Source organism: Coturnix japonica, chromosome 8 (genome assembly GCF_054131305.1).
Source record: "Coturnix japonica strain WE chromosome 8, WE-NBRP24, whole genome shotgun sequence".
Taxonomy (NCBI): Eukaryota; Metazoa; Chordata; class Aves; order Galliformes; family Phasianidae; genus Coturnix; species Coturnix japonica.
Window position 1 is genome coordinate 8,810,552 of NC_140670.1, and position 25,198 is coordinate 8,835,749.

General features: G+C 50.0%; 2 protein-coding genes and 1 long non-coding RNA gene across 4 annotated transcripts; 1 reads left to right on the forward strand and 2 right to left on the reverse strand.

Annotated features, from left to right (window-relative positions):
• Positions 1-534: 534 nt before the first annotated feature.
• Positions 535-17,689, reverse strand: LOC146759942 (uncharacterized). Of its 2 annotated transcripts, XR_014948505.1 has the most exons (7): positions 17,455-17,689; positions 16,587-16,741; positions 15,689-15,799; positions 3,686-3,736; positions 3,445-3,551; positions 1,255-1,622; positions 535-685 (listed from the first exon to the last, which is right to left on the reverse strand). It is a non-coding gene; the product is annotated as an uncharacterized LOC146759942 (long non-coding RNA). The 2 variants fall into 2 exon arrangements; XR_014948506.1 differs by lacking the exon at positions 535-685 and having other exon boundaries at positions 1,483-1,622; positions 17,426-17,689.
• A 280-nt stretch (positions 17,690-17,969) lies between these two features.
• Positions 17,970-21,014, forward strand: ADO (2-aminoethanethiol dioxygenase). Its single transcript, XM_015866271.3, has one exon. It carries the CDS (start codon positions 18,091-18,093, stop codon positions 18,811-18,813), a length of 723 nt encoding a protein of 240 aa, XP_015721757.2. The 5' UTR covers positions 17,970-18,090; the 3' UTR covers positions 18,814-21,014.
• A 1,905-nt stretch (positions 21,015-22,919) lies between these two features.
• EGR2 (early growth response 2) lies at positions 22,920-24,840 on the reverse strand. Its single transcript, XM_015866270.3, has 2 exons — positions 24,520-24,840; positions 22,920-24,266 (listed from the first exon to the last, which is right to left on the reverse strand). Exons 1-2 carry the CDS (start codon positions 24,695-24,697, stop codon positions 23,053-23,055), a joined length of 1,392 nt encoding a protein of 463 aa, XP_015721756.2. The 5' UTR covers positions 24,698-24,840; the 3' UTR covers positions 22,920-23,052.
• Positions 24,841-25,198: the final 358 nt, after the last annotated feature.

The window sequence follows — 25,198 nt, forward strand, 5'->3', positions numbered from 1 at the left end:
TTCTCTCCTTTGTATCTTCTTGTTCTCTTTTCTCACTACAGCTTTGAATGAAACTCGAGCACATCGCTGCACCAAATGCATCTGAAATAACTCCTCCATCTTCTACGATTTCCTTGATTTTCTGAAAGTGAATTTTTATGCAAGTTATATCAGAGCAATCTGGAACTTCAGAATATCTTTACAAATTTCACTTCCTCTAGTTCAGCCAGATGCAGCGTGGTTTTTTCTCTTTGTGTTGTGTGCCAACCCAGGACCCAAGAAACTGAATGGAAGGACCTCAGCTGACCGCCACAGGCAGTCCCCTAACTTCGTTTAATTAAGTCGTTTAAACAACTGATACTATTTTATGCAAAATTTCATGACTATGTGACATTCGGAGATAACCACGTATGTTCTGTATCTTTGGCGAATATACTTTTCCCATTATGCAATCTGAAAAAATACTGGTTTTGTTCTAATGTAATTTTAAGAATCAAATTTATATACAAGACCTTTAGAAAACAGAGACCCACCTTTAAATGCAAAGAACAAACATTTGCATTACCTATTTATATTAAAATATGCAGAAATGTCCAAAGTATTCAGTCAACTTATAAATTTTTATAACTTCTTCAAATTGTTAACATTTTTTTAACACACAGCATTATTTCAGCTTTGTGGAAAGCTCAATAACAATCTTTCTGGTCTGGAAAAAAGGAAAGAACATTATAATAGAGAATGCAGAATAAATAAAAACAAAACAGTACAAGCCGTACATCCACACATACAAAGACAACTTTCATGGTGAGCTATAAGCAATTATAATAACACAATGTGCTGCATGTTGATTTCACCAGTGAAAAGAATTTCTCCAGTTATTGAAGACTTTCCTGGCAGAATCTCAGAAAAAAAAACTGACATTCTCCCAATCTGACTTCTGTGCAATGCAAGTCATGCACATTTTAAACACTGATGAATAATGCTGCCTTTCTTCTATGAACTGTTAACAGCTGTAGAAACTATTATAGCCTGCTTATAACCATGTCTCTGTAGTCAATACTCTCCAGACACTTAGCAACACTAAAGCTATTCCTGGGGCTAAGCTAGAATTGCTATGCGAATACAAAGTTTGATTTATATTGAAACGGAACAACAAACATCTGATCTTTCCTTCTTTAAATAGTCATTCATACAAACACGAGTATCAGCTGCATAACTAGAAAGTGATGCACCGAATTTCTAGAAATCAGACAAAGGAGGACCACCCACAGTTACCTTCAAGAACGATAGTTTTGTCAGAGGCTGAAAGATTGCTGGTGAAGGTATCCGCACAGCCATGGCTTTCCTAAAGTCCTCATGGTGAAGCTGTGGCTCATGAGTGACGTTCTGAACATGTAATTTTTCAAGTCTCCTGAAATACACCTATTTGATCAGCAGCTCAGTATCCTTATCTTGGCGCTGCTCATCATCAGCTGCACTCTGTCTGATCACAGGCTCAGTCAACTAACTAATAAAATGGTCCAGATGCATCCAGGAGGAACTGAGGCCTCTATCTGCCAACGTTATTCTTTCGCATCCCAAAGCACAGGCGGGAGCTGGAGAAATGCTCAGCCATGGTTCCTCTGATGTTTTTGAAATGGTGACTGGAAAGAGAGAGGAAAAGGCACATATGGAACAAGAACAAACACTGAAGTACATGCAGAATTGCAGATATGACCCATAGACTGATGCATATCACTAACATTTTAATAAAATTAAATAAAATAACAGCAAACTGATGTGTTGAAAACATGGTTTTGATTTCTCACTCAAACTGCTATCAAAGTTCATTTACTTTTCAATGTATTGTCATCTTTCAATTAACGAAAATGCATAAGTAAATACGATTAGATTTGTGGATAGTTTGTGATCTCCAACAGATAACAATTGAATTTGACCAGTAATAGTAACAAGGGGAAGCAAACTTAAAGAAATATGCTGTTCCTCCAGGAGAGTATCTTAAATCAGCCAGGAAGAGTGCAAAGATATCAAATCAATGCTTCAATTTCTTCAAGACCAATTTTAATTGTAGAGGAAAAGGCAGCCATTAAGAGTATCTAGAAAAGTAAAACGCAAGGTAATTGTTCAGTTCATTGTTAGTTTTTCCTCTTTAGTGGATAACCTTTTAAAGACAATTAGGTGTTCTTTCTAATAGAGGTTTCAGCATGCACCAGTATTTCCCCATGTAGCAGAGGCACACCTCCACCTTCTCTAGCAGATACACAAGCACCAGCATAGCTTGCCTGCCCTTCAGTTGCTCCAGATCTTATCAAATAGAGAGCTGCAGATACAGTCCCAGCACTTGACTGGGGAAAAATAATAACTGGTCATATCTATGGCACATGCAGCATTGCTTTCCTAAATGCCACCAAAAGTCACTTTGCATGGCCATTCCTGACAGGTTTGGAAGAGAATACATCTGTTTGGTCCTGTGCTTTGGCCACAGCAACCTCAGGCAATGCTATAGGCTTGGGGCTGGAAGACTGTGTAGAGGAAATGGACCTGGGGGTATTGGTTGATGTTCAGCTGAACATGAGCCAGCAGTGTGCCCAGGTGGCCAAGAAAGCCAATGGGATCAAGGCTTGTATCAGAAACAGTGCAACCAGCAGGAGCAGGGAGGTGAGCATTCCTCTGTATTCAGCTCCGCTGAGGCTGCACTTTGAGTACTTTGTTCAGTTGTGGGCCCCTCCCTATAAGAAAGGCATTGGGGTCCTGGAACATGTCCAGAGAAGAGCAATGAAGCTGTGAGGGGTCTGGAGCGCAAGTCCTATGAGGAGTAGTTGAGGAAGCTGGGATTGTTCATTCTGGACGAGAGGAGGCTCAGGGGTGACCTTGTGGCTCCCTATGACTGCCTGAAGGGACGCTGTGGTGAGGTGGGGATCAGCCTCTACTTCCAGGTAACAGCAATAGAATGAGAGGGAATGGCCTCAAGTTGAGCCAGGGAAGGTTCAGACAGCAGTACTGACCCTTATTACTGGGTCTTTCTTACAAAGCATCCTTCATCCTCTGCAGCTCCAAATCCTTCTTCCTGCTTCTCTGGACAATCCCACATTAATTTAGCTTCTGTATCTTTGCTCCCTTTTTCTCCTTATTTCTTGATCTACAATTCATATTTGCTAATTTTGCCATACTTTGAAAGGTCCTTCAGGCAGAGTACATGGTTGTCGCGTTTTTCCTTCCCTTTTCTATAACATGGTAAATCATTTCCAAGTTCTCCCATGCCAATGGAAAGAAATGATCAATTTACAATACAAAACATATAGAAGAAGAAAAACATGCGCACTTAGAGGCAAAGACCCATTACTTTCATAAATTCTAATAGGCACTCAGGAAATTGCTTATTTTTCAAGAATACTAAACACGCACAATGCTGTGAGACTTAGACATTGCTGGATATTGTTTGGAGAAAAAGCAAAAGACAGGTACCAAGGTTACTAGGAGCCATCGTATCTTTCAGTCTGGGAACTTCAGCTCAGCTGTTTCTTAGTTCAGCACAGCCACAAGCCAACACCGCAATCAGAATTCTCCAGGGACTGCAGATGAGGAAAAAAAGTTAAATTAAAACTAACCGATTTCCAACGTCGTGTATTTGAAAGCAGGGCAGGAGGGAGTCAAAGAGCCTTACAAAACACACCAAGTATAAATCACACAGCTACAAAATACTCACAGGTATTCTCTCAGCACCTCCTTGTCTTCTTAAACTCCATCGTCGGTAGCTCTGTTGAGCAGAATAAGAAAAATCAGGCTGTGGGTCACAACAGCAGATTATCTGCAATGGAAGGCTGACACCAGACCACATAGAAAATTAAGCAGCTTGGACTGAAGGGAAACTTAGAGAGAGGGTAAACAAATGGCTATTTTGCCAGTCCCTGTTGAGCACAAAATAACACACATGAAGCACACTAACAGCTGCAAGATGGGCAGAAAAAGCCAAAGAACCTTCTGGTTATAAAAAAACAAAAAACCAAAAAAGCAAAAAAAGATGTCAAGTGATTTCATCCATCACAAATGATAAAGAAAACTGAAAATTCTCCAGCACATGGGCACACCACAAATACAAGAATGGAGCTCCCTACGAATGGGGTCAGAAAGATCTGACCCTCGGCACTAATTCTGTAATGAGAAACATTACAGAATGAAAACATTACAGTAATGAGAACCTCCTTACCTGTCTCATATACATAAAACCACGGATAACTGAAAAACTCTCAAGCAATATTCTGAGCTGCTCTGAAATGAACCATATCCAATACCATTATCCTAACACAACCATCAGACATTTATGAGGCGTTCATCAAAGCAAGGAAGGACCAGGAATATGAACACACAGAGCAAACAACGCTGCTAATGCTTCTCATTTTGGCTGGTAATGCTGTGTTAGTGCAGTCCACAGGCAGGTGCTGTCATTTCTGACAAGCCTGTTGGGTGGCAGTGACAGGAATCTGTCAGATGCTGCCCACACATGGGCCATGTCCCACATGGCATGTTGACCTCCAAGGAAGAATTTTCACTTTGAATTTCTACTGGGAAACCTTACGCACACCAGCTTACAATGTGCAGTGTATTACAGAGAAACGGTGAAGCACAACAGTCAACACAAAACAACAGGAAACAGCCTCCAAAGTCAGCAGTGGAGTTGCCGGGACACACGCTGTGCTGGATCAGAGAAACAGGCTGGATCTCTGTGACTGAGGTGTGCTTGTCCCATCCAATAAGGTAATGGGCAAAGGCACCTCCAAGCTGCCTGTGCAGCTCCCTGAACTTACGGTTGCCAAAGGATTAGTGTCATAACAACTACTTAAAGCAGCCTCAGGCTTTGCAAAAAATAAACCACAAGTGCCTTTACCCTTGTGAAATCATGTTCACACCATTCACACTCCTTTTCCCCCAGAAAAAAAAAGCCCTGTGCCAATGCATAAGATGAGTGTCAAAGACTATTGATGTTACCTCAACACAACTAGCAACCATGCAGCCTGTCGCCTGATTATCCTTTAAACCAAGGCTGCTTACTGCAGCTTCCTGCCTACTTTACACAACAAAGTTCATGGAGAATATGAGCAACCAGTTACACTTCCTAGCAGGCAATAACAGGAGGCTTCTGACTAAGTGTCTAGAAGAAGAATGTTTGCACCCCAATCCATGGCAATTCAGAGTGTTCCTGCTCCTGTGCAGAGGTTATCAGATCCATAGCAGAACAATAGAAGTGAGCAAAAGTACCTTAGATTCAAGCAGTTCAGTGAAATGTCTAGCAGTTTAAATGGACAGGGGAGGTAGCTTTAATCCAAGTTGCCACCTGAGCCTCTGAGACAAACATATCTGTTCCCTCTCTCGACTCTGCTGTGACTCTGCGATGGAGGAAATGAACTGGATGGGTGGCAATAACTTCAGCTGCAGCACTATGGGAACTTGGATTGGTAAGTCAGGCAATGAGATAAGCTCAGTACTGTCTTTTTAACAAAAAGTGAGAGGGCTCTGAAATGATGATTTTTGCTTTTGGAAATTATATTAAGACCAGTGCAGAAAATGGTAGCAAAGAAGTGATTCATGCACACCAACAAAGTGATTCACCAGTGCTTTGCTAGGAAGTGATATAATCCCCACACATCTCCATGAGAATGGCAGAAGAGAGGCATTGTTCCACAGGACGGGAAAGTGCCATATTCTCCAGAAGAAAAATATTACATCTGCAGGTGTGTATGGCAAACAAGAGGAGCATGTTGTCAGTGTTCTAGGTACTGATTCAATTGCCCCACACCAAGACTGTCAGATGCTTATAGTACTGCTGAAGGATACCAGAACGTTTCCAATATGGTCAAGGCTCAACCACAAACTCTGGATGCATTTTAAAATTACTCCAGCCCAACTAGATACTCCAGTACCTTTGCCAGCTGATCTATTACTTCTTGCCCCATTCCTCAAGCCACAAATAGTAAAGCCCTTTCTGGCTTCCCACTTAGTAGCCCTTATTAGTGTGCTCCTGCATTCTCTTACCTTAGTCCCATATTCTCTCAGACTCACAGTATTGCCTTCACATCCCAAAATGGGCTCTCTTGTGAGGGTTCTATATGCCTTGGTAGCATCACTTTCCAGCCCTTTGCTCTACCCAGCATGGTTACCCCACTTCCAGGTGTGCCAGGGCTGCACACATGCAAGCAGCTGCTGTGGAGGCAGAAAGCAAGGCAGTATTAGCTTTGAGTGTGTGTGCCGTATGCTGTCTTCAAGGGTGACATGCTTGCTAACTGTTTTTTTCAGCTTTTAGAACTCTATCTCATGTGGGCCACGACCATGCTCTCCGCAGTTATTCTGGGTGGTATCAGCTTGTCAGCACCTCAAAGCCCTAAGTACTCTGCTATGCCTTGTAATTCATGATCTGCCCTTTGCAAAGCAGGCAGCAGTAGGCTCGCAGCTCTATAACTACTGAACTCATGCTGACAGGTTGACATTGCCCGGACTAAGAGGATTTTATTTCTGTCAGTCATTCCTTCTCTTCAGCCTGTCCTGTGTGCCAAGATGTCAGTGTCCTACCCCCTAGTTCACTTGATAGCAATGACTCTCCCTCACCCACAACCTTCTCATAACACTTTTCCTTTCAGCACCTAACATCAGCAGCCTACAGCAGACGAAACACAATAAAAGCAGTGCTGCTTTTTCCTCCCTAACCTGCTGCCAATATGTCCCTGAGACCAGGGCCAGATCAAGTCCACGGAACTGCCAGAGAAGTGAGCCGTCAATTTTGGGAATCACTCATTTCTCCCAAGCTCCTTGAATTCCCAGTAGGAAAGCTGGAGAACCCAGTGCTACACAGACAGCAGAGGCTACTGAGAAATCAAGGGTTAGGGATAAAAACAAAGCAGCATTAGAGAACTCCTCTGCAAAGGAATCACAGAATATCCTGAGATGGAACAGACCCATGAAGACTATCAAGTCCTGTGCATTACAAAGTGAAAGGCTAAATATGATTTAGCTTGGAAGTACTGGTAATGGTTGGACTAGATGATCTAGGTCTTTTCCAACCTTGATAATTCTGTGATTCCGTGATTCTGTGAAAGCAAGTTGTGAATATTTATTCTGCAGTTGCTCCTAATATCCCAGCAGGGAACGGCCTTTTAATGCAACCCATATCCTGCACTCAGCCAAATCCAGTTTCCTGGAGACCAGTGCTGTGGATTCGTGCAGACAGGGCCCAAAACTGAGTAGCTGTGGGATTTCTGATATATCCAGTCATGCTTAGTCTAGGCAGGGTGAAGAAGAACTCCTCACACAGCCCATCCACGTTATTAGTTTCACCTACACAAGAAAGCAAGCCATTCACCAGCCTTCTAAATCAGCCCTCCAAGTAGCACCCAAAGAACAGACTGCTATGAGAGGTGGTTCTCTCCAGCACAGAGGTGCCTGCAGCCTCACACAGTGGCAGACAGCTTGAATCCCAGAGACTCCAAATCTAGAAGAACAAAGCAGACAAAAGGAAGAGACAGGAAATACGCTTCTCCTAATACACTCAAATGGGGAACTCGATTGCATGACTTTCCTGTGTGATAGGGCACTGGGTTGAATATATTCTCGAAACAGCTTCGCGTTCCTGTACATTAGACAAGATCTTAGGGGAACTCAATCAGCAATGGAAAATGGAAATGTCCCTTCCTCTGGCCAAACACACAAAAAGCATTGGGCTTCATTTTCCACTGGTGACATTCACTTAAGATCACTGTAATCTTACCAACATTAACGGTTACTTCTGATACACATAAATAAGAGGAAACCCTTATTTCCAGCTTGGCTTAGAGAAAGACACTGTGTTGGAAGCAAACAAGCGTAAGTAACCTACTACCAAACACTGGTAGAGAGAATTTCACTTTGGTGAACCTAATTCTTCAAGTTATTTCTACGATCCAGGTAAGCAGGAACTACTGTAGTCACCTCTTTAACAATTACCATCAGTTAATCACTCCTGTATTGCAGTGTTTGAATCCAAACAGTCCCATTGGCACACTATGCAGCGCTTCCTTTAAGTCATGGAGCGATACTCCAGAGAGAGCAGACAGGAATCGATCAGAGATACCCACTTAATCTCTATTACCAAGAAAAGTGAAGGGCTCAATCTTCTGTGTAGAATAAAACCTCATGTACCACAGGAACAGAAGCCCAAAGGCCACAAAGTACTTTCACTTTGTGTGTGCATCTTCCAGTGATGTCAGCTGAGTGCAAGCTTCTGCTTCTCAGCCACCACAGCTTTTTCCAGACAGTATTTTCAGAAATGCTCCACTGACTCTGGGCTTACGTTTACATCCCAACAAAAAGGCTTGAGCTACCAGGTATCACTTCACCACAGGACATGAGAGCAGAGTTCCTACAGTTGGCTCCTGAAGCTCAGCTGAGGAGGGACAGAGTGCTAAGCTACTGAAATGCAATTGACTGCAATTGTCTCTTAAGCTCTTGGATCTAGACTGCCTTTGTTCCAATGGTGCAATACTGCAGGAAACGCACAGCATAAAGCACAACAGAACAACAGCCATTTTCAACTTGTGCTTCTCATGAAGCTTTCAAATTCTGCATACAGATTCAGCCCATTTTATCTTTTTGGTTACATTACAACATCTTCACACTAAAACAACCAAATTCTTGTTATCAAGCCCTTTTTTTTTTTCACTGTAATCATATGTCACCATTGGAGTAAAACAGATTCACTCAGAAAGACTGCGATGAGCTAATGGAAGTAAAAGATGGTTTTGTACACAGAATAAAAACCCGTCGTTACAAAGCAGCTAATGAACTGTTTCGGCCTTCAGTTCCATTATACATTGGCCTCTTGGATCCCAAGACTTATCATCACCTTTGTTTTCTCCATCACAGTTACATGCAGCTCAGTCAAACCAGAAGATCTGTGCTAACAGTTTGTATTTCTAACAATTAAATAATGATTTGCCTTTTAGAAGTCACACAATTACTTGCATGTACAGCCACTTTACCCCTGGGGTCCTGCTTTTATTCCCAAACACAAAAAATGTATTAGAGTTGACCAGCTCAGCTCCCATTTGTCCTACTGCTACAACACATCACTTCCACCAGGAGCAACACGTTGCCGAGCTCTGTACCACGCACAGGACAGCAGGACTTGCCCAGGATACCTTTTCACTGAGCTAAGTGCCATGAGCAGTGACCAGTCCTGGTTTCTGTTCTGCAGCACACACTGCTCCTTGCTCATTGCCCTCTGACTCCAAGGGAGCTGCACACATCCCCCCAAGGTCTTGTATCACAGACAGACTAGAGCAGGCTGCTTATTCCCCTCAATTCATTTGATTTACAAGAATTAAATCACGCTGAGTAACACTGAACAAAAGACAAAATTGTTTCTACAGTGTATTTACACACAATAAAATGAACCAATTCAGCAAACAAACTGTACGCAACGTGCCCTGTTATTAACTGAAACCAGAAGAAATATTCTTCAGTACTTCCAGTGCTTATAAACATATGCTTCTGTCCCGAGTAACCCAGAGCTTCCAGCACTTACTTAGCCCTCAAAGCTCCGAGCCATGTTTTCTCCGCACTGTGCACTCACAGGGGCTCACAGAAGGTCACATACAACTGGTCCCCGGCCCTGCTCCTTCCAAGCCCTCAGTGCTGAAGTCAGGCTTTCCTCCATCACCAGATTGCTCTGTTTAATTCTCCTGAGCTCCCTTCACCTACTACACACCATGGTCACTGCCACACTGCCAGGCATGGTGTGTGCAGGGCACAGCAGTAAAGGACAGGCATCTCAGTCCCAGAGCACAGCAGCACGCTGCACCAAGCAGCATTCTGCTGTCAGTGAGAGGGGAACTACAGTGCGCACAAGATGCACAGCAACAGTCTGACAGCAGACATCCTAATAGCACTACCTTGTGTGCTAACGACAGCTGGGCTAGGAGCTGTCGTTCTGCTCTTTTACAGGTATAACGTTTACAGCTTCATACCCATTATTTTGTGCCTTTATTTCTTTTTGGTATCACAGTAAAGCAATTCCCAGGTATAAAGAACAAGACTGAGCAAGACTGGGATGAGATATATCAAGAGTTGCAGCTCTCAGTGCCGAAGTATTGCTGGCCAAACGAGCTGACATTCCTCCCAGCATGCAGCCTAACCTCAGCTGGGTTCACACAGCACCCCATGCAGAACCACCCGGCAGGACTGCGTGTCCTTCTGCAGATGCATGCGCTCTATCATCCTGCATAACATCAACAACCACACTGCCCAAGAAGCAAAATTCCCCAAGTGCTTCCCCTTGCATACAAGGAAAAGTAATTTATTGCACAGTAAATCACCCCATCTTGGCTACTGACCCACATCAAAACAACCAACCAACCAAGAGCCCTCTTATGCCACCCCTCTACTGAGTGATCATTTAATTGAGGAGAGAAACTTGACGAGTCACAGCACATCATTCTGATAGAAATTAATTTGTCTTATTTTCCCCCTACTGGAATTCATGGAAGATGATCATCATTTTCAAGTAAGAGAAGTTGAACTGAGTTTTAACTCTCTGATAAGCCCGGAAAAGAAGGTAAAGAGCCAGTTTCTCTACGTGGGAACCTGAAGATGCTCAGCTGAAGAAAGAGAAGATGGGGTGAGAACCAAGAGATTCAGATAATTGTATTCTAACCATGTATAGCCACACTGGTACACAAAGAAACTGGCTGTATAAATGGAGAACTAGTGTCTCAGTAAAGCAGCAGTATGTATATATATGTTGAGTATGCTCAAGGCTGCAATTCTCCAACAAAGCTAAGGCACGAGCACATTAAACTCACAAAAATGGCTCTTAACAGCTTGGAAACGACAGCCATCAGACTGCTTGGGCAGCCTCACTTGTGCCTGCTCAGGTAGTGAATCAGTGGCTTCACGCTGCTACACACTATTTCCCTACAATGTAGTAAGTGGGTAGCTACAGATCTTTCTGTTCTGCCTCAAACACCCATACACTGACACGAGGTACACACGCTTTACATGTTTTATCTAGCACACACACATATACACAAAATAAGAAACTACTGTGTCCAGCATTCAGTATTCACACTATGTATTTATATACACACATACAGACGGATGCGGGTGACCTTTTACACACATAAAGGGGGATTTTTAATAAATTCTCAGCTATCTCTCACCATGAATGGAATCCCTTCCCGGTGTTGCTTTTCTGCCCCCACACAAGAGCAGCAAGATAGGAGATATTCTCCATGCTAAGCCCCTGCAGTCGCATCAGGAAAAGGCAAATCCAAAAAGTCACATGAATGAGGCCCTTATTCCCCCTGTGCACCAGGAAGGACTCAGCCCAACACTCCACAATAGGGCTAAAGCTTCCAGCTCTCACTCAGAAGCCCCAAGAACCTACTGCAGAAAGGCAGCAAAAGAGATCAAGGGCATCCTCATAGACTTTGTGAGGTGAAAGAAGTGCACAAAGTCACCCAGCTGTTCTGTGGGCTTACGGTTCAGTTTGCATCTTCATGAAGCACCATAAACTTCAGTGTACACATAGAAATACAAATACAGATACAACAATACTTCAAGTTTCATGCAAACAGCTCTCCGTAAGCAATGGCAACCCATTGCACGTGCTGGGCATTGCATATACAGGACTCTTTGCAGTATTAGGCCTGTAAAGTATGTACCTAAATGCTGGTAAAACGTGTTTACATAATCTGTAAATAGATAAAGAAAAGTACATTCACACCAGCTACTGGGGAATGAAAACAAATCATTTTTCTACCGCTAAAAGTACTGAATCACTTACCATCTGGCTCGGGAGAAAAAGGACTCACTCTAATTCAGCTGTGAAGAAAATCCTATCTAAAAAAAGTAATCACATGCTAAATCCCCCTACGTTCAATTTCCAGTCATTTTAACATGGAGACATGACAGAGTATTGTTTTTCCTGGAGAAGAAAGAAAGAGAAAAAAAGAATAGTAAGAAAGATGTGAAGTTGTTAGGCCCTGATCCTGCAAACTCCAAACCCTTTGCTATGAGGAACAGTGGAAGCTATTTCTGGAGAAAAGCTGAGTTTCTGTATCAGTTTCTGCTGGAAGGCACCCTCATTTCCTAGGAAAAATCTGACACACACTTGCCAGCACACTGTAAAATGCTGAAGTAAGATCTAGATACTAAATATCTGAAATAATTTCCCTTTATACACTGTCAACATTTGTTTTTTCCTCAGCCATACAAGATAGATACACATAGGTGTAGGGTAGCATGGTACAGAAGCAGTGTTACTGACAAGTGTATTACTGCAACTGAATAAGAGCATGTGGTCACATACGTGCTCCAAGTACGACTTTTGTCTTCCAAGTAGTCAAGTCCTGGCTGAGCAGCACAACTCCAAGAGCGATCAACACAGCTGTGTGGGTGGCTTTAACAGCCCCGTGGGGCCCAGCCTTTCGCCTCTGCCCGCCTCAGTCCACTTCTCCCCTGTTCAAATACTTGCACAGAACTTCCTTCCTCCATCCCAAGGTCTCAAGGAGTTAAATATGGACTCTTTATGTACAGGACAAAGATAGATTTAACTGGAAAACTGACTGAACAATCTAAATGCTACCAACACCTGAAAATATTGAAGGAAATTTCCCCACCCCACTAAATATCTTACTCACTAATTTCTACCACTCACCTCTTTTCCTTCCACTAAAGCCTTCCATGAAAAAAAAAAAAATCAATTATTTATTTAAAATAGAAAAAATATTCCTTTGCTATTCCTCAAATAGAACTTTCCTTCTTAAATTTAGCACTATCAATTAACCCTGTAGAGATCTTTGCAAAGATAGATTTGATCTCCAAGTTTAATAAGAAACAACAAAAAATCTCTCGCTGAAAAGAGACTCTTAAACCACTGTGTTACAGCCCAGATGTACACCCAAGGGTGATCAAGTTACTGCAGCTTCATACGTTAATTGCTGCTTATCACCTGTGTGACGACCGTACAGTCCCCACTCATGATTGTGAAACAGAAAGGGCTTAGCTTAAAGATAGTCTATGCTAAAGCTTTGTGGTGGTGAGGGAAGGCTGTGGGTGAGCACCAAACAGGTTACACCGACTCAGTTGCAGAGCAGTAACTCTTCAAGCCACAGATGTAGAATTACTTAAGGCCTTGCTGTAACCCCAAGGAAAGCTGTCCTGTGATCACTATCTCGTGTGGCACAAGCAGTGGTAGACCCACACTTAACACCCTCTGGGACCCCACAGCTGGTAAATTATCTACTTCCAGCTCATAGGCTAAAAGCACAGAATCACACCCTATACTAATACTAAAGCACTCGAATAATGCATATTATCTCAACGCAGGCAAAAGTAAACATGGTGCTGTAGTGATACTGGGAGGAACAGACATGCACTGGAACACAAGGCTTCCCTTGCAAAGCAACTTTCCCCATCAATGCCAGATGACGAGGCCTCTGCAGCCTCTGCGTGCAGTGTGGGCCTTTCCCGTGGATCACATGAACACAGCCCTCTCCTACCAGTTGAAAGTCAGCTGCTGAGGGGAGGGCTAAAGGCCAAGAGAACCGCTTCCAAACAGAGATGACCTTGCAAGCTCTCTCCCACCCTCTGCTCTCACACTGTGTAACCAAAATGGGACCCTCGGGATTCTCCTAAAAAGTCACAAGGAGAAAAAAAAAAACTAAGCGGAGCATTGATGTAACAGCGGGCAGGGGAGCCTCAAGGATCTGGCAGCCAGTGATGGTGAAAGAACTGAATGGACAGGGATGTGGTTTCAAATACAGCAGATAGAGCCCTGCTCCTGCAACAGGTGTCACGCTGTGCCCCATCTGCCACAACACAGCGGGTGCCGATGCTCCACTTTGCTGCAGTTTCACCCACACTGCACAGCCCCGGCTTGAAAGCAGGATCTTCCACACAGGAGATGAGCCCTGCGTGCTAGGAAAGTATCAGGAGCACAGCCAAGCACGGCTTTCATCCTGCATCAGATATCACAGGAAACAGATTTCAACTTTCCCAATAGGTTTTAAACAGCACTCAAATTAATAGTATATTGTAGCAGTAAGATGATACATAACTCACACATTTTGCTGCTTTGGAGTGCATTTATGTAAGAATAATACTGAAATTATTTTAATACAATCATATACAAAGATACGCAATGAAGAATTCACAAGTTGTTTTAAGAAAGTAATGCAACATTTTTGACTGTGTCTCTCCTGCCTGTTTCTGTCAGTTGAAGGATGAGAAGTGATAGTCCACATCACAGCATTCTGTGCATTGAAAGTTTAACCAATATAATTAGTGACTCCCATTTGTTTCTACCCGTGCATCCTCTGTAGATACTTTGTTCTGAAAGTTATGCCAGTAATAAGAATGACAGTTCTGGACTCAGAATTACAATTGCAAATCGAGCTGTGGGCTTCTTTAATCTAAGCAACCACTGAAGGAATCTTCTACCTGTATCTGCACACTCAGTGTTACAGATACTTCTTTGCGCTTATTCTAAATGTTCGACTTGTAGGTCAGATTTGCCCCAAGTCAGTTAATCTTTTGAAACCCTAAAGATACACAACAAACAGCGCTAACTCCCCACAGCCACGAGCACATTTCTCCCTCTTCCCCTGCCTCTTTGAATTGCCAGGACTGCATACAGCTGGTGATAGTACCCTGCGGCTCCACTGCTGCAGGAAGGCAGAGTGCCACTACACAAGTGGCCCCGGGCAGAGATTTCTTCCTGCAAATGACACACCAGAAGGGAAAGCAGCTTCTAACCACACCTGTAAATGTCTCCTTCCTCCTAGGCAGGATTGGTCCTAGACAGTCAGAGAGTTCAGAAGAAATGAGGCCACAACTTCACACCTCCAGTCATCACAATCTAACCTAAATGTAGCCAAGGACATCAGCATGGAACTGATTGGCTCCATCCGAAACCTTGAAATCAGAGGAGCTCTGCTCAGAAGACCAGAATAAGGCTTATTATTTCCGCAGATTCATACACAGGGAGTAGCACAGCACACAGCCTTTCCTACTCTGAGTCACTCCAACAGCTCCAAGCTGCTCAGTAGCAACTTGTCAATAAAATGCATTAATGATGTATTTTATACAGAAATAGTGTATTTAACTGACAGCCTACAACAAATGAAGTGTGTGAATTGTGTGTTTAAGAGAATAAATGAAATACGGGATAGGAGTCAGTAAAGTGGTAGAAGTGAGTGAGAGTCTAACGCTACCCAGCCCTGCTTAAAGTTTGGTATCTGCATGAACCCAACTCCCCTCCTGATTTCAGCACATTACATCCAGTGCTCCTTTGCTCTTCTACTGACTTACAGGTTCTCTGATAAATAACTGATAACCAACTTTCTTTTACGTAAGCCATCATTACTGGAGAAACAGCAAATGTTACAGACATGTTTGTCTCCACACTTTCCAGTCTTGTTCTCATCATAATCATATTTGCCTAATATTTCTCTCTCTGACTGGTGGTAGCTTTATAAAACAAACAATTATACCCTTACATAACGAGTGGCACCAACAGTGTGAAAGCTTCTTAGACACAGTCTTCTCTTTTGTCCTATGTGAACACACCTCTGCAGTCACTGGCAATATGACAGCGGATGGTTTCTGCACTGCCTCACCAAGTTCTACACATTGTGAAACACTCCAGCACCACGACACAACACGCTCACAGCCAACCACTGACCTTCTAGGTTGGGAGCTTGTCATTGTTCTCCATTCGAGACTCTTGGTTTACCAACGATTATAGGCAATTCTAACTCCTCAAACCAAATCAAGAGGATCTGGGAAGCAGCTCCTAGAAGAAAGTGAAAATGAGTAGGGGATAATTCACAAATGAGGGGGGAAATTATAATACATAACAGTAACCGAGAAGCAAAAAGCTAAAAAACTGCTAGTTTCACAGGAGAGTTCAGGTAGCAGGGAGAGGAGCTCAGAAGTGGTGGAGAGGGGGTGGAAAGAAAATAGATGTACCAGTTCTGAATACATTTTCTATGGGAGGAAAAAACCAACAAACACAGCAGGAGGCCAAAACTGTAACCTGAGCCTGACCTCACTCACACTGGTTTTATCATAAAACCACTGCACTGAACTTTGGTCATTGCATCACCCATACAAAGTAGTCTCAAAGCCCAGCCAAGCAACTACGCAGTGGTTGGTTTTTTCCTTCCCATGCATTCAAGATGGCAGATGTTAGCTAGGAACATTATCTTTCAAATAATAATAAGGTCAATATATTTGTTAGTTGGCTGGACAACTTGCTTTTCAGTGTTGGTTGTTTTGCACAGGTTTTTTGCTTTTTTTTCTATATATCACAGAACTGAAAAATGTGGGTGTGATGTAACATTTAGCTGGAACGTTAAGTGCCAAAGGCATATTTTTGTCCACATCAAACCAATGCAGTAGTTAAAAACACTGCGGATTGTAGCTTATGCAAAACATAAAGCTTGTCACCAACGTAATATGGCACCAGGAACATTTGCATGAAGATATTCTTAAGATCTTTTAGAATCTTAATAAACATCTTTGCACACAGGTGATTCATGGTTTACAGAGTGATAAGCACAAAGGGTCCAGTAACTCACCTTGTGTCACCCAGCAAGTTAAGATCCAGCAGAGAGGCAGAGCTCGAAGTCCTGCTTTTCCATGCTGATTGTCCTTGCAATGGCATGTTAGGCAAGCGCGCAAAGTCCTACTACTACCAAGCATTTCTGCTTCCACAAAACAGTTTATTTTTGTGCTGCACAGGAAAAGAACCAGTGTTGGAAAGTAAGCATTTTAGCAATCACTTCCAAGCATAAAATGTAATTTCTGAGTGAGAACACAAATAGATACCCAAGCCAATGCTGAGATGATATATGATTATCACCAATAACTGCCAAAAATTCCAGCCCATACCTCCATGATTAAACTGACAGACCCTGCGCAGCGGGCTGAACAGAAAAGCAGACTAAACAGTGGGACTTGCAAAGCTCTCAATGTCTGTCAGTACACCATGCATCAGCCAGCATGGCAGCAGGGAGGCTGTGACCATCCCCAGCAGTTCCCTCCAATACCCAGGGCCAACGGGCTACTAAAGGCTGACTGCTGCTCACCCCACAGCACAGATCTCTGCCCCCTTGTCCCAGGTGTCCAGAACTCAGAACTAGCAACTGAGCGCTCTGAGGAGAATCAATTACACCGTGACCTACATTTGCATTCTGTGCATCGCTTATGTATAAAAAGCGGGAAATAGGTTTGGGAAGAGGGCTCCACATCACTGACCCTTGTTAGCAGCACCTGCACTCCAACCCTCAGCGGGCCATCACAAACTGCTGTATCTGTACTTGTATGAATGCGGTGTGTAACACTGCAAGGCCACACACATCTTTAAGCGTAATGCACATCTAAAGAACTCGGGCTGTCTGTAATCGGGAAAACACACCTGTTCATACTGCTTTTAAACGAACTTACAGGGCTCAGTGGCAGCAGCCCCCGGAGCCCATCGAGCCGCTCGTCAGAACCGCTACTTGCTGTGCCCAGGGGCGCCTGACACGGCTCAAGGAGCGGGGCTGGATGTGGCACAGCTCTGTCCGTCCCCGCAGTTTTCTAACTCTGAATCCGTTCTGACCGGCCGCCTTCGCTGCTCACGGAGGGAACGGAAGGCACGGGGCCGGCCCTCAGCCCCCGCGCTCCCCCGCCCCAACATGGCGGCCGCCCCTCACGCCGCCTTCCAACCCCGCGACCCCTCACGCGCCGCCCGCGGCCTCCGGCAGAGCCGCCCCCTCGCGCCAGCGCCGCCGGGAGCCGTAGTCATCATCATCCTCATCATCACCATCATCCTCATCATCTTCATCCTCATCCTCCTCCTCCCGCCCCAGCCGCCCCCCGCCCCGCACTCTCTCCGCCGCCGTGCCAGGCCCGCCCCGACCCGTCCTCGGGGCGGCGGCAGCGTGAGCGCGGCGGGTGTCGGACTACGAGCCCCGTGGTGCACGGCGGGACCGGCCGCGCCTGCGCGTCGGGGCGGCCGCGGGAGGAAGCGGCGGGAGGAAGCGACGGCAGCGGCTGGGGCGGGCGGGAGCGCGGGGCCGGAGCGGGCCGGGAGGCGCCATGCCCCGGGACAACATGGCCTCCCTGATCCAGCGGGTGGCGCGGCAGGCGCGCATCACGTTCCGCAGCCCCGCGGGGCCGGCGTTCGGCGAGAACCTGCACCGGCTGCAGCAGCTGCTGGACGAGGTGCGCGCCGAGGACCTGCACTTGGCGCCGCGGGGGCCGGCGGCGGCGGCGGCGGGGGGCACGGGGTGCTCGCGGGCCGGCGCCGCGCCGCCCGTCAGCTACATGCACATCTGCGAGACCGAGAGCTTCAGCATGGGCGTGTTCCTGCTGCGCGGCGGCGCCTGCATCCCGCTGCACGACCACCCGGGGATGAACGGCATGCTGAAGGTGCTGTACGGCACGCTGCGCATCGCCTGCATGGACGCGCTGCCCGCCGCCGCCGCTCCGCCGCCCCCCGCCCCGGGGCCGTGCCTGCGCGCCCTGCTGCGCTCCCGGCAGCACTACACGCCCGCGTCGCCGCCCTGCCTGCTCTCGCCGCACAGCGACAACCTGCACCAGATCGACGCGGTGGACGGCCCCGCCGCCTTCCTCGACATCCTGGCGCCGCCCTACGACCCCGAGCACGGCCGGGACTGCCACTACTACCGCCTGCTGGACGGGCCGCCGGCCGGCGCCGAGCCCGCGCTGCCCAGGGAGGTGTGGCTGCTGGAGACCGCGCCGGCCGCCGACTTCTGGTGCGGGGGGGAGCCCTACCCGGGGCCCCGCGTCTGCCCCTGAGGCGGCGCCGGCGCTCGGCACCGCGGGGAACGCCGCGGACACGGAGCGGGGAGCCCCGCCCGGCCCCGCCGCCGAAGGACACAGCGCCCCGCGCCGCCGCTCGGCCCCGCTCGGATCGCGTCGCTCCCGCCGGGGAAAGGCCGCCGGCACGGGCTGCGCCGAGGAGCGCTCGGGGCAATAAAGTGACGGTGTATTTATTGCTTGTGGCTGACGTGCGCCGATGGAGGAGCGGCGCGGGCCGTTTCTACTCGACCGAGCGTTCGGAAAAATAACAAACCAAAAAGCAGCGCCCTGCGTGCGCCGCCGGGCTGCGGTGAAGGGGGGCGGTCGGGCTCCGGCAGAGCGAACGCAATAAGAACATCCCGGGGCCGCCACCCCCACCCCGCGCTGCTGGGAGCGTCGCACCGCCACCCACGGCGGCTTCGGGACGGCTCTGCTGGACGTGCACACAACTGCACAACTCCCAGCACGGGGCGGGCAGCGGATACACGGCGCTGTGTGCAGGGGGGGAGTGAAGTGAGTTCCCCTCCCGAGGGACGGTGTCGGGTCCTGAATTACCATTTAACAGTTCTCCACGGCGTTACGTGTAAGATCCAGCTATTAGAACTGAAGTTACAGAGCGTTCCTATGCATGTTCCCTCAGCCGGGAGGAGACTCGCAGCTGCTAATTAACTGTGCTTGGAAGTTCTCATATAGCAGCGGCCGAGGGCAGCGCGAGCTGTGGGCATCTTTAGAGAAGACCGCTGCTGTCCCATGGATGCTGCTGCGCGACACTACTCACTTGCCTATAACCTATAGATACCTATATCCGTCTGTACGCATACCCTAGGTTCAGATAGAATTTGACCTGATAACTCCTCTCTTAAAGCGGTCTGTGTTTTTATATGGACAAGTGAACACTGAGCTTTGGAAGCCTTGTAGTTTCGCCCTTTATACTATTTATAAAGATTACTTTTTCATAAGGCTTTTAAATAAACATAGCATAGAAGAGACGCGGTGCATTTTGCCTTGCTGTGCTGTAAGCAGCCTTGAGATCCAGCGTGTCCTCAGCAGGGGATGCGACCTTTCTAAACAGGAGAAACTTTTTCTAGAGGTGTCGTACCTGTTTGTGCTGCAGGGAATGAGCCGGTGCCTCTGATGGCTGAGCACACGGTGCAGCCTGGGTCACCGTGTGGGAATCTGAACACAAACCCACTTCCTAAGGGATGTTACCAGCCTGCTCCGGAAACTGTCCCACAACCAGCCTTCGTGTTTCTTGGTGTATTTATCAAAGCAGACTTGTTTTTCCTGTACGGTTGCCTGGATGGGTGAATTTTTAAGTGATTCTGATACAGCGTCACTTTTTGAATTGGGGTGTGGGGAGGTGGGCAAGAAGAGATTATGAATGTAAAACACCACCAGCGTTATGCATACACATACGAGTGCTTTTGCAGGGAAAAATTGGTGGAAATTATTTTGCTCAGTTTCCATTAATTCTTACAGCACTGTGGAGCATCTGATGTTTCTGCAGCGGGCTTACCTGGTTTTTCCTGGAATTCCCCTGCAGCTCAGCATTAGTTAATGTGCAACAATTCACTATCAAGCGTAGTCATTAACTGTAATGCAGTGCCTCGGAATGGCACGGCTTGTGTTTCTCACTCACTCCAGCACTAATGAAGACTGTCATCCTTTTCCAGAAGCCCACAAAGGCAGCGTGCCACATGCAAACAGCGGTACTGGGAAAACAAACTGCAACCAAGAGCATTTCGGTTCTGTATCTCATCTCTCTATCCTCCCCTTAGGTCTCTCTTGTTGCTTTTTATTTTTTCTCCATGTGTAAGACCTAGTGAAGGTATGTGATGGGATAGGACTTCAATGCACAGAGGACAGTGTGATCCCTTACACTGTAGAGCGCTGTTAACAGTTGTGACAAAACCACTTTGTTTTTTTAACTGACGGTGTTAGCATTGAAGTATTAAAGGCATTGCTTCAGGAAATATAGCAAAGAGAACCTGAGATGCATTAAAGAAAAGCCTCTTTGCGTAACTTCTTGCTTGTTCAATGATTGAAACTTACTTCGCGTGTTCTGGATATCTGTAAGCAGAAGGTTTGAGTCTGTAATGCTGTTCTTTCTCTCTGCAGTCTGTTTATTGTGTTTTCACTACAGCAAAGTCGCTGTTATTGCTGAGTTACGGAATAAATACAGGATATCTCACCACCAACCAGTCATTACTTTCCTCCACAAGTGTGACAGCTTTGAACCAAGTGCAGTAACACGAGTTTCTTTTGCCTGGCAGCCCAAATGGTGCATCCAGCCGTTCTTTGACGAGCAGTGTCTACATCTGAGTTCGTGGCCCTGTAGACACATCCAGACACCTGTGGTACTGCAGCTTGTGAAGCCACTTGTTACTGTAAAGCAAAGGCACAGGTTTAAGGCAGCTGATACTGGTACACAGCGCAAAGTTTCTCGCAGCTGTATGCTAGGTACTGACAGAGAAATTAATTCAGCTCACTTACAATTTCTGTGTTGTGTTCTGCTCTTTGCTGGGGTCCTGATGTTGCGGCAGGGCTGCACTCAGTAGTTTGGAGGCTACAAGCAAAGCCTTGGTTTGTGCACTTGAGTTGCTGAGAGTTTGAGCTGGTGCACAATGCTCCGGCGGTGACCAGCCCATGGTTATCCAAGGCTGCGGCAGTGCCTGGAGGAGCCGAGTGTTGCCCGTCTGCCTTCCTGCACTGCAGCCCAATGATGCCGACTGGGGACACCACGACTGTGAGGTTGCGCTCCACAGCTGAGACATACTGTGTGCCACCTCTGGCAGCCGGCTGCTGTCCCTTAGGGAGCCCAGGGACGTGTGGGGACCAGGCGGTAAAGTTGCCTCCAATAAGATGAGGGGGGGCAAAATCTCACGACAGCTGTGCGAGGAGGTTGGCAGGGTGCTGAGTAGAGGGGCTCTGTGCTAGCCCCGCTCAGCTTCTTCGTGCCCAGCTTTGGAGACCTGTTTCACTTCCAGGTCTGAAGAGCAGCTGCTCTAAGAGCCAGCACCCGTCCCAGGAGGAAGGCAGCAGGGAGTCTGAATGGAAGAGGCAGGCAGCGGGCTGCCGGTGGCTTCAGTCGGAGCAGCCGCTCCAGGTCTGTGCCAGCGCTCACCGCAGTGCTGGGCTGCTTGCAGCTGTCCCAGGCTCCACAGCGCAGCCCCGCACCACCAACAGCCCCGGCCGGGTCAGCATCCTCAAAAATAACTTACAGAAGGTTAAAAAAAATAAATAAAAGAAATAAAAATAGAGAGATTAAGAAAAAAGAAAGAAGAGGAAGGAAAAAAAAAAAAAGAAAAGAAAAAAAAAAAAAAGAAAAAGGGAAAAAAAGCGGCGTCGCGGCAAGACCGATGTGCAGGGGAAAGCCCGGCTCGAGCTGGGGGCGGCCCGAGCAACCCCGGCCTCGCTGTGCCGGAGCCCACTCGGGGCAGCCGCCCCGGGCCGCGGAACACCGCGCTGAGTCACCCCGCCCGCCCGCTCGCACCGCAGCCGGCGCGGCTCTCGCCTCCGACGGGAATCCCCGCGGCCGGCAGCGCGGCTCGGCGCGGCGGGGCCGGGACAGGCGGGGAGCCCCCCTCCCCCGGCAGGCACCTACGGAAATAACGGTGTCAGCGTGGCATAATTAAGAGATTTATTCGTCGTCGCTTATAAACGCCGTGAGCGCCAACCCTGCCGTCGGAGGGCTATGTACAGAGCGGCGGGAGGGAGCCCCGTCCCGCAGCTGCCGCCCGCGGCCGCACACGGCCGTGCCGCCGCCCGCACCTCGCGGCGCAGATCGGGCCGGACCCGTCGGGTGCGCTCGTCCCGGCCGGGCCCTTCCCCCCTAACCCCCTCCCCCCCCCGCAGACGCAACACTCTTCGGTCACCGAAAAGACAATAAAACAACCCCAACCAGTGCGTACAAAAATATAGTCTCTAAAAAAAAAAAAAAAAATCCCAATATTAATAGGCAGAAATGTACAGCCATACTACAACCAGGGAGGGAAGGCAAACTTTCCGGTCTCGGCGTCGCCGCTGTCGTCGGAGCGGATCGGTAAGGCACCCCCCACATGCAGCCGGGTACGGGCTCACACCACACAAGGCACCAAGGACACCTCACCACGACGGCCCCGCATGCATCCGTCCTCCCGCCGCAGCCCCTATGTACTATGTACAGCCGTCGGCCCCGCCCGGCCCGGCACCCCGCGTCCCCGGGGCTCCGCGCCGCCCCCGCGCCCCGCGCCCGGCTCAGGGCGTCCGCGTCCGCGCCGCGCAGGGACCCAGGGCGGCCCCGCTGCCGCCGGCTCCGGGCTGCGGGGCGGCGGCGGCCCCCGCGCCCTTGCGCTCCTTCTGGCGCAGGTGGATCTTGGTGTGCCGCTTCCTCTCGTCGGAGCGGGCGAACTTCCTCCCGCAGAAGTCGCAGGCGAAGGGCTTCTCGCCGGTGTGCGTGCGGATGTGGGTGGTGAGGTGGTCGCTGCGGCTGAAGTTGCGCATGCAGATGCGGCACTGGAAGGGCTTGTGGCCCGTGTGGATGCGGATGTGCCGGGTGAGCTCGTCGGAGCGCGAGAAGCGGCGGTCGCAGCCCTCGGCGGGGCAGGGGTAGGGCCGCTCGTGCACCGGCGTCTTGCTGGGCCGGTTGGGGTATTTGCGGGGCCGCAGGATGGGCCGCAGCGGCAGGTGGTGCGGGCTGTATGCGCCCGCGGGCAGCCTTGCGCCCTCCCCAGCTCCGCCGCCGCCGCCGCCGCCTCCTCCGGGGGCAGAGCCGGGAGCGGCGCCCGCCGGGGCCGCCCCCATGGTGAAGTTGCGGATGGTGGAGAGCGGCGTGAGCGGCGGCGGGACGCGGAGCGAGTCGAGGGGGCAGGGGAAGGGCTTGCGGTCGGGGCCGGCGTGCAGCTCCCGCTGGCACTGGGGCGGCGGGAAGAAGCCGCCGTACTCGGGGATGACGGTGAAGAGCCCGCCGTCGGCCGCCGCCGCCTTCGGGGAGGGGTAGGAGGGCGGCGGGGGGAAGGGCAGCGCCCCGCCGCCGGCGGCGGGCAGGAAGGCCGAGGAGGGGTCCTGCGGGTACAGCTCCCCGCAGCCCGAGTAGGGCGGCGGCGGCGGCGAGTAGAGGTGCTCCAGCTCGGCCGGCGGGCCCTGCGCCATGCCGCAGCCCAGCGCCCCGGGCAGCGCGCCGGGGGAGGCGGCGGAGGCGGCGGTGGCCGAGGAGGAGGCGGAGGAGGCGGCGGAGGAGGCGGCGGAGGCGGCGGAGGCGGGCGCGCTGACCCCCTGCAGGATGCCCGCGCTCACGATGTTGATGATGCCCTCGGGGTAGCAGCCGGCGCCGGGGTACTGCGGGTCGATGGAGAACTTGCCCATGTAGGTGAAGGTCTGGTTGCGGGAGGTCGGGGCGCCGGGCGCGAAGCCGCCGCCGTAGGGGAGCTCCAGGGCCCGCTTGTCGCCCATGTCCACGCCGAGCATGCCGTCTGGGGGGCGAGGCGAGGCGCCGGTCAGCACCGCGAGTCCCCCCGGCCCCGGCCCCGGCAGCCGCCCGGGGGGCGCGGGGCCTCGGCGCGCACGTGTCCGCGCCCCGGCTTCCTCCCCCGAGCGGCGCCCCGAGAGACCCCGGCCGGACGAGCCCCGCGGTGCCGCCGCCGCCCCCCGCCCGCCCCCGCAGCCGCCCGCCCGCCGCCCCGGCCTCGCCGCCCCGCACCTGCGCGGCCGCGCGGCTCCGCTTACCTGCGGCCACGCCGCTCATCTGGTCGAACGGCCCCGCGGGGTCGGCATTGGGGAAGATCGCGACCGAAGTCGGCAGCGCGGCGGAGATGTCGTCCGCGGGGTAGATGCCCTCGGGCAGCTGGTGCGGGAACCCGCCGAGGGGCACCGGGAGCTTGTCCGCCGCCTTGGCGGTCATCATGGGGGCGGCGGGCGGCCCGGGGAGCCGCGCTCCCGGGCGGCGGCGGCGGCGGCTGCGGGCGCTCGGGGCGGGGACGGGGCTCTCCCCTGCCTCCCGCTACCGACGCGGGGGGATCGCGGGGAGCCGGCGCGGAGCTGGCATGTGCGGGCGGGCGGCCGCCCCGTCGCGGCGGTGCCCCGGGAGAGCCGCGCTCCCGCCGCAGCTCGCGCTGGAGGACAAGTCTGGCGGTAACTATTTATGGGGGCCCCCTGAATGCCCGGGACGTCACTGCCCATATAAGGACTGAGGAACGGGGCCCGGCGGTCACGTGGGCGCCCGCGTGCGGCCCCGCCGCCCCGCGCCCGCCCCGGCCCCCGACTCCCCGCGCCCCGCGGAGGCGGCCCCGGCCCGACCCGGCCCCGCGCTGCCCCCCGGGGGCCGCCGCCGAGCCGGCAGCGCCCCTCCGCCCGCCGCCGCCGAGGGGGTATTCCGGTGGCGGGGCCCTTGTCCTAAAAAGGCGAA

What these genes read in the sequence shown, in the direction of transcription:
- ADO (XM_015866271.3), top strand. Translation starts at nt 18,091, where the DNA reads ATGCCCCGGGACAACATGGCCTCCCTGATCCAGCGGGTGGCGCGGCAG.
- EGR2 (XM_015866270.3), bottom strand. Translation starts at nt 24,697, where the DNA reads ATGATGACCGCCAAGGCGGCGGACAAGCTCCCGGTGCCCCTCGGCGGG. An exon ending in GATGAGCGGCGTGGCCGCAG is followed by an intron (nt 24,267 to 24,519) that starts GTAAGCGGAGCC and finishes CTCGCCCCCCAG; the next exon opens with ACGGCATGCTCGGCGTGGAC.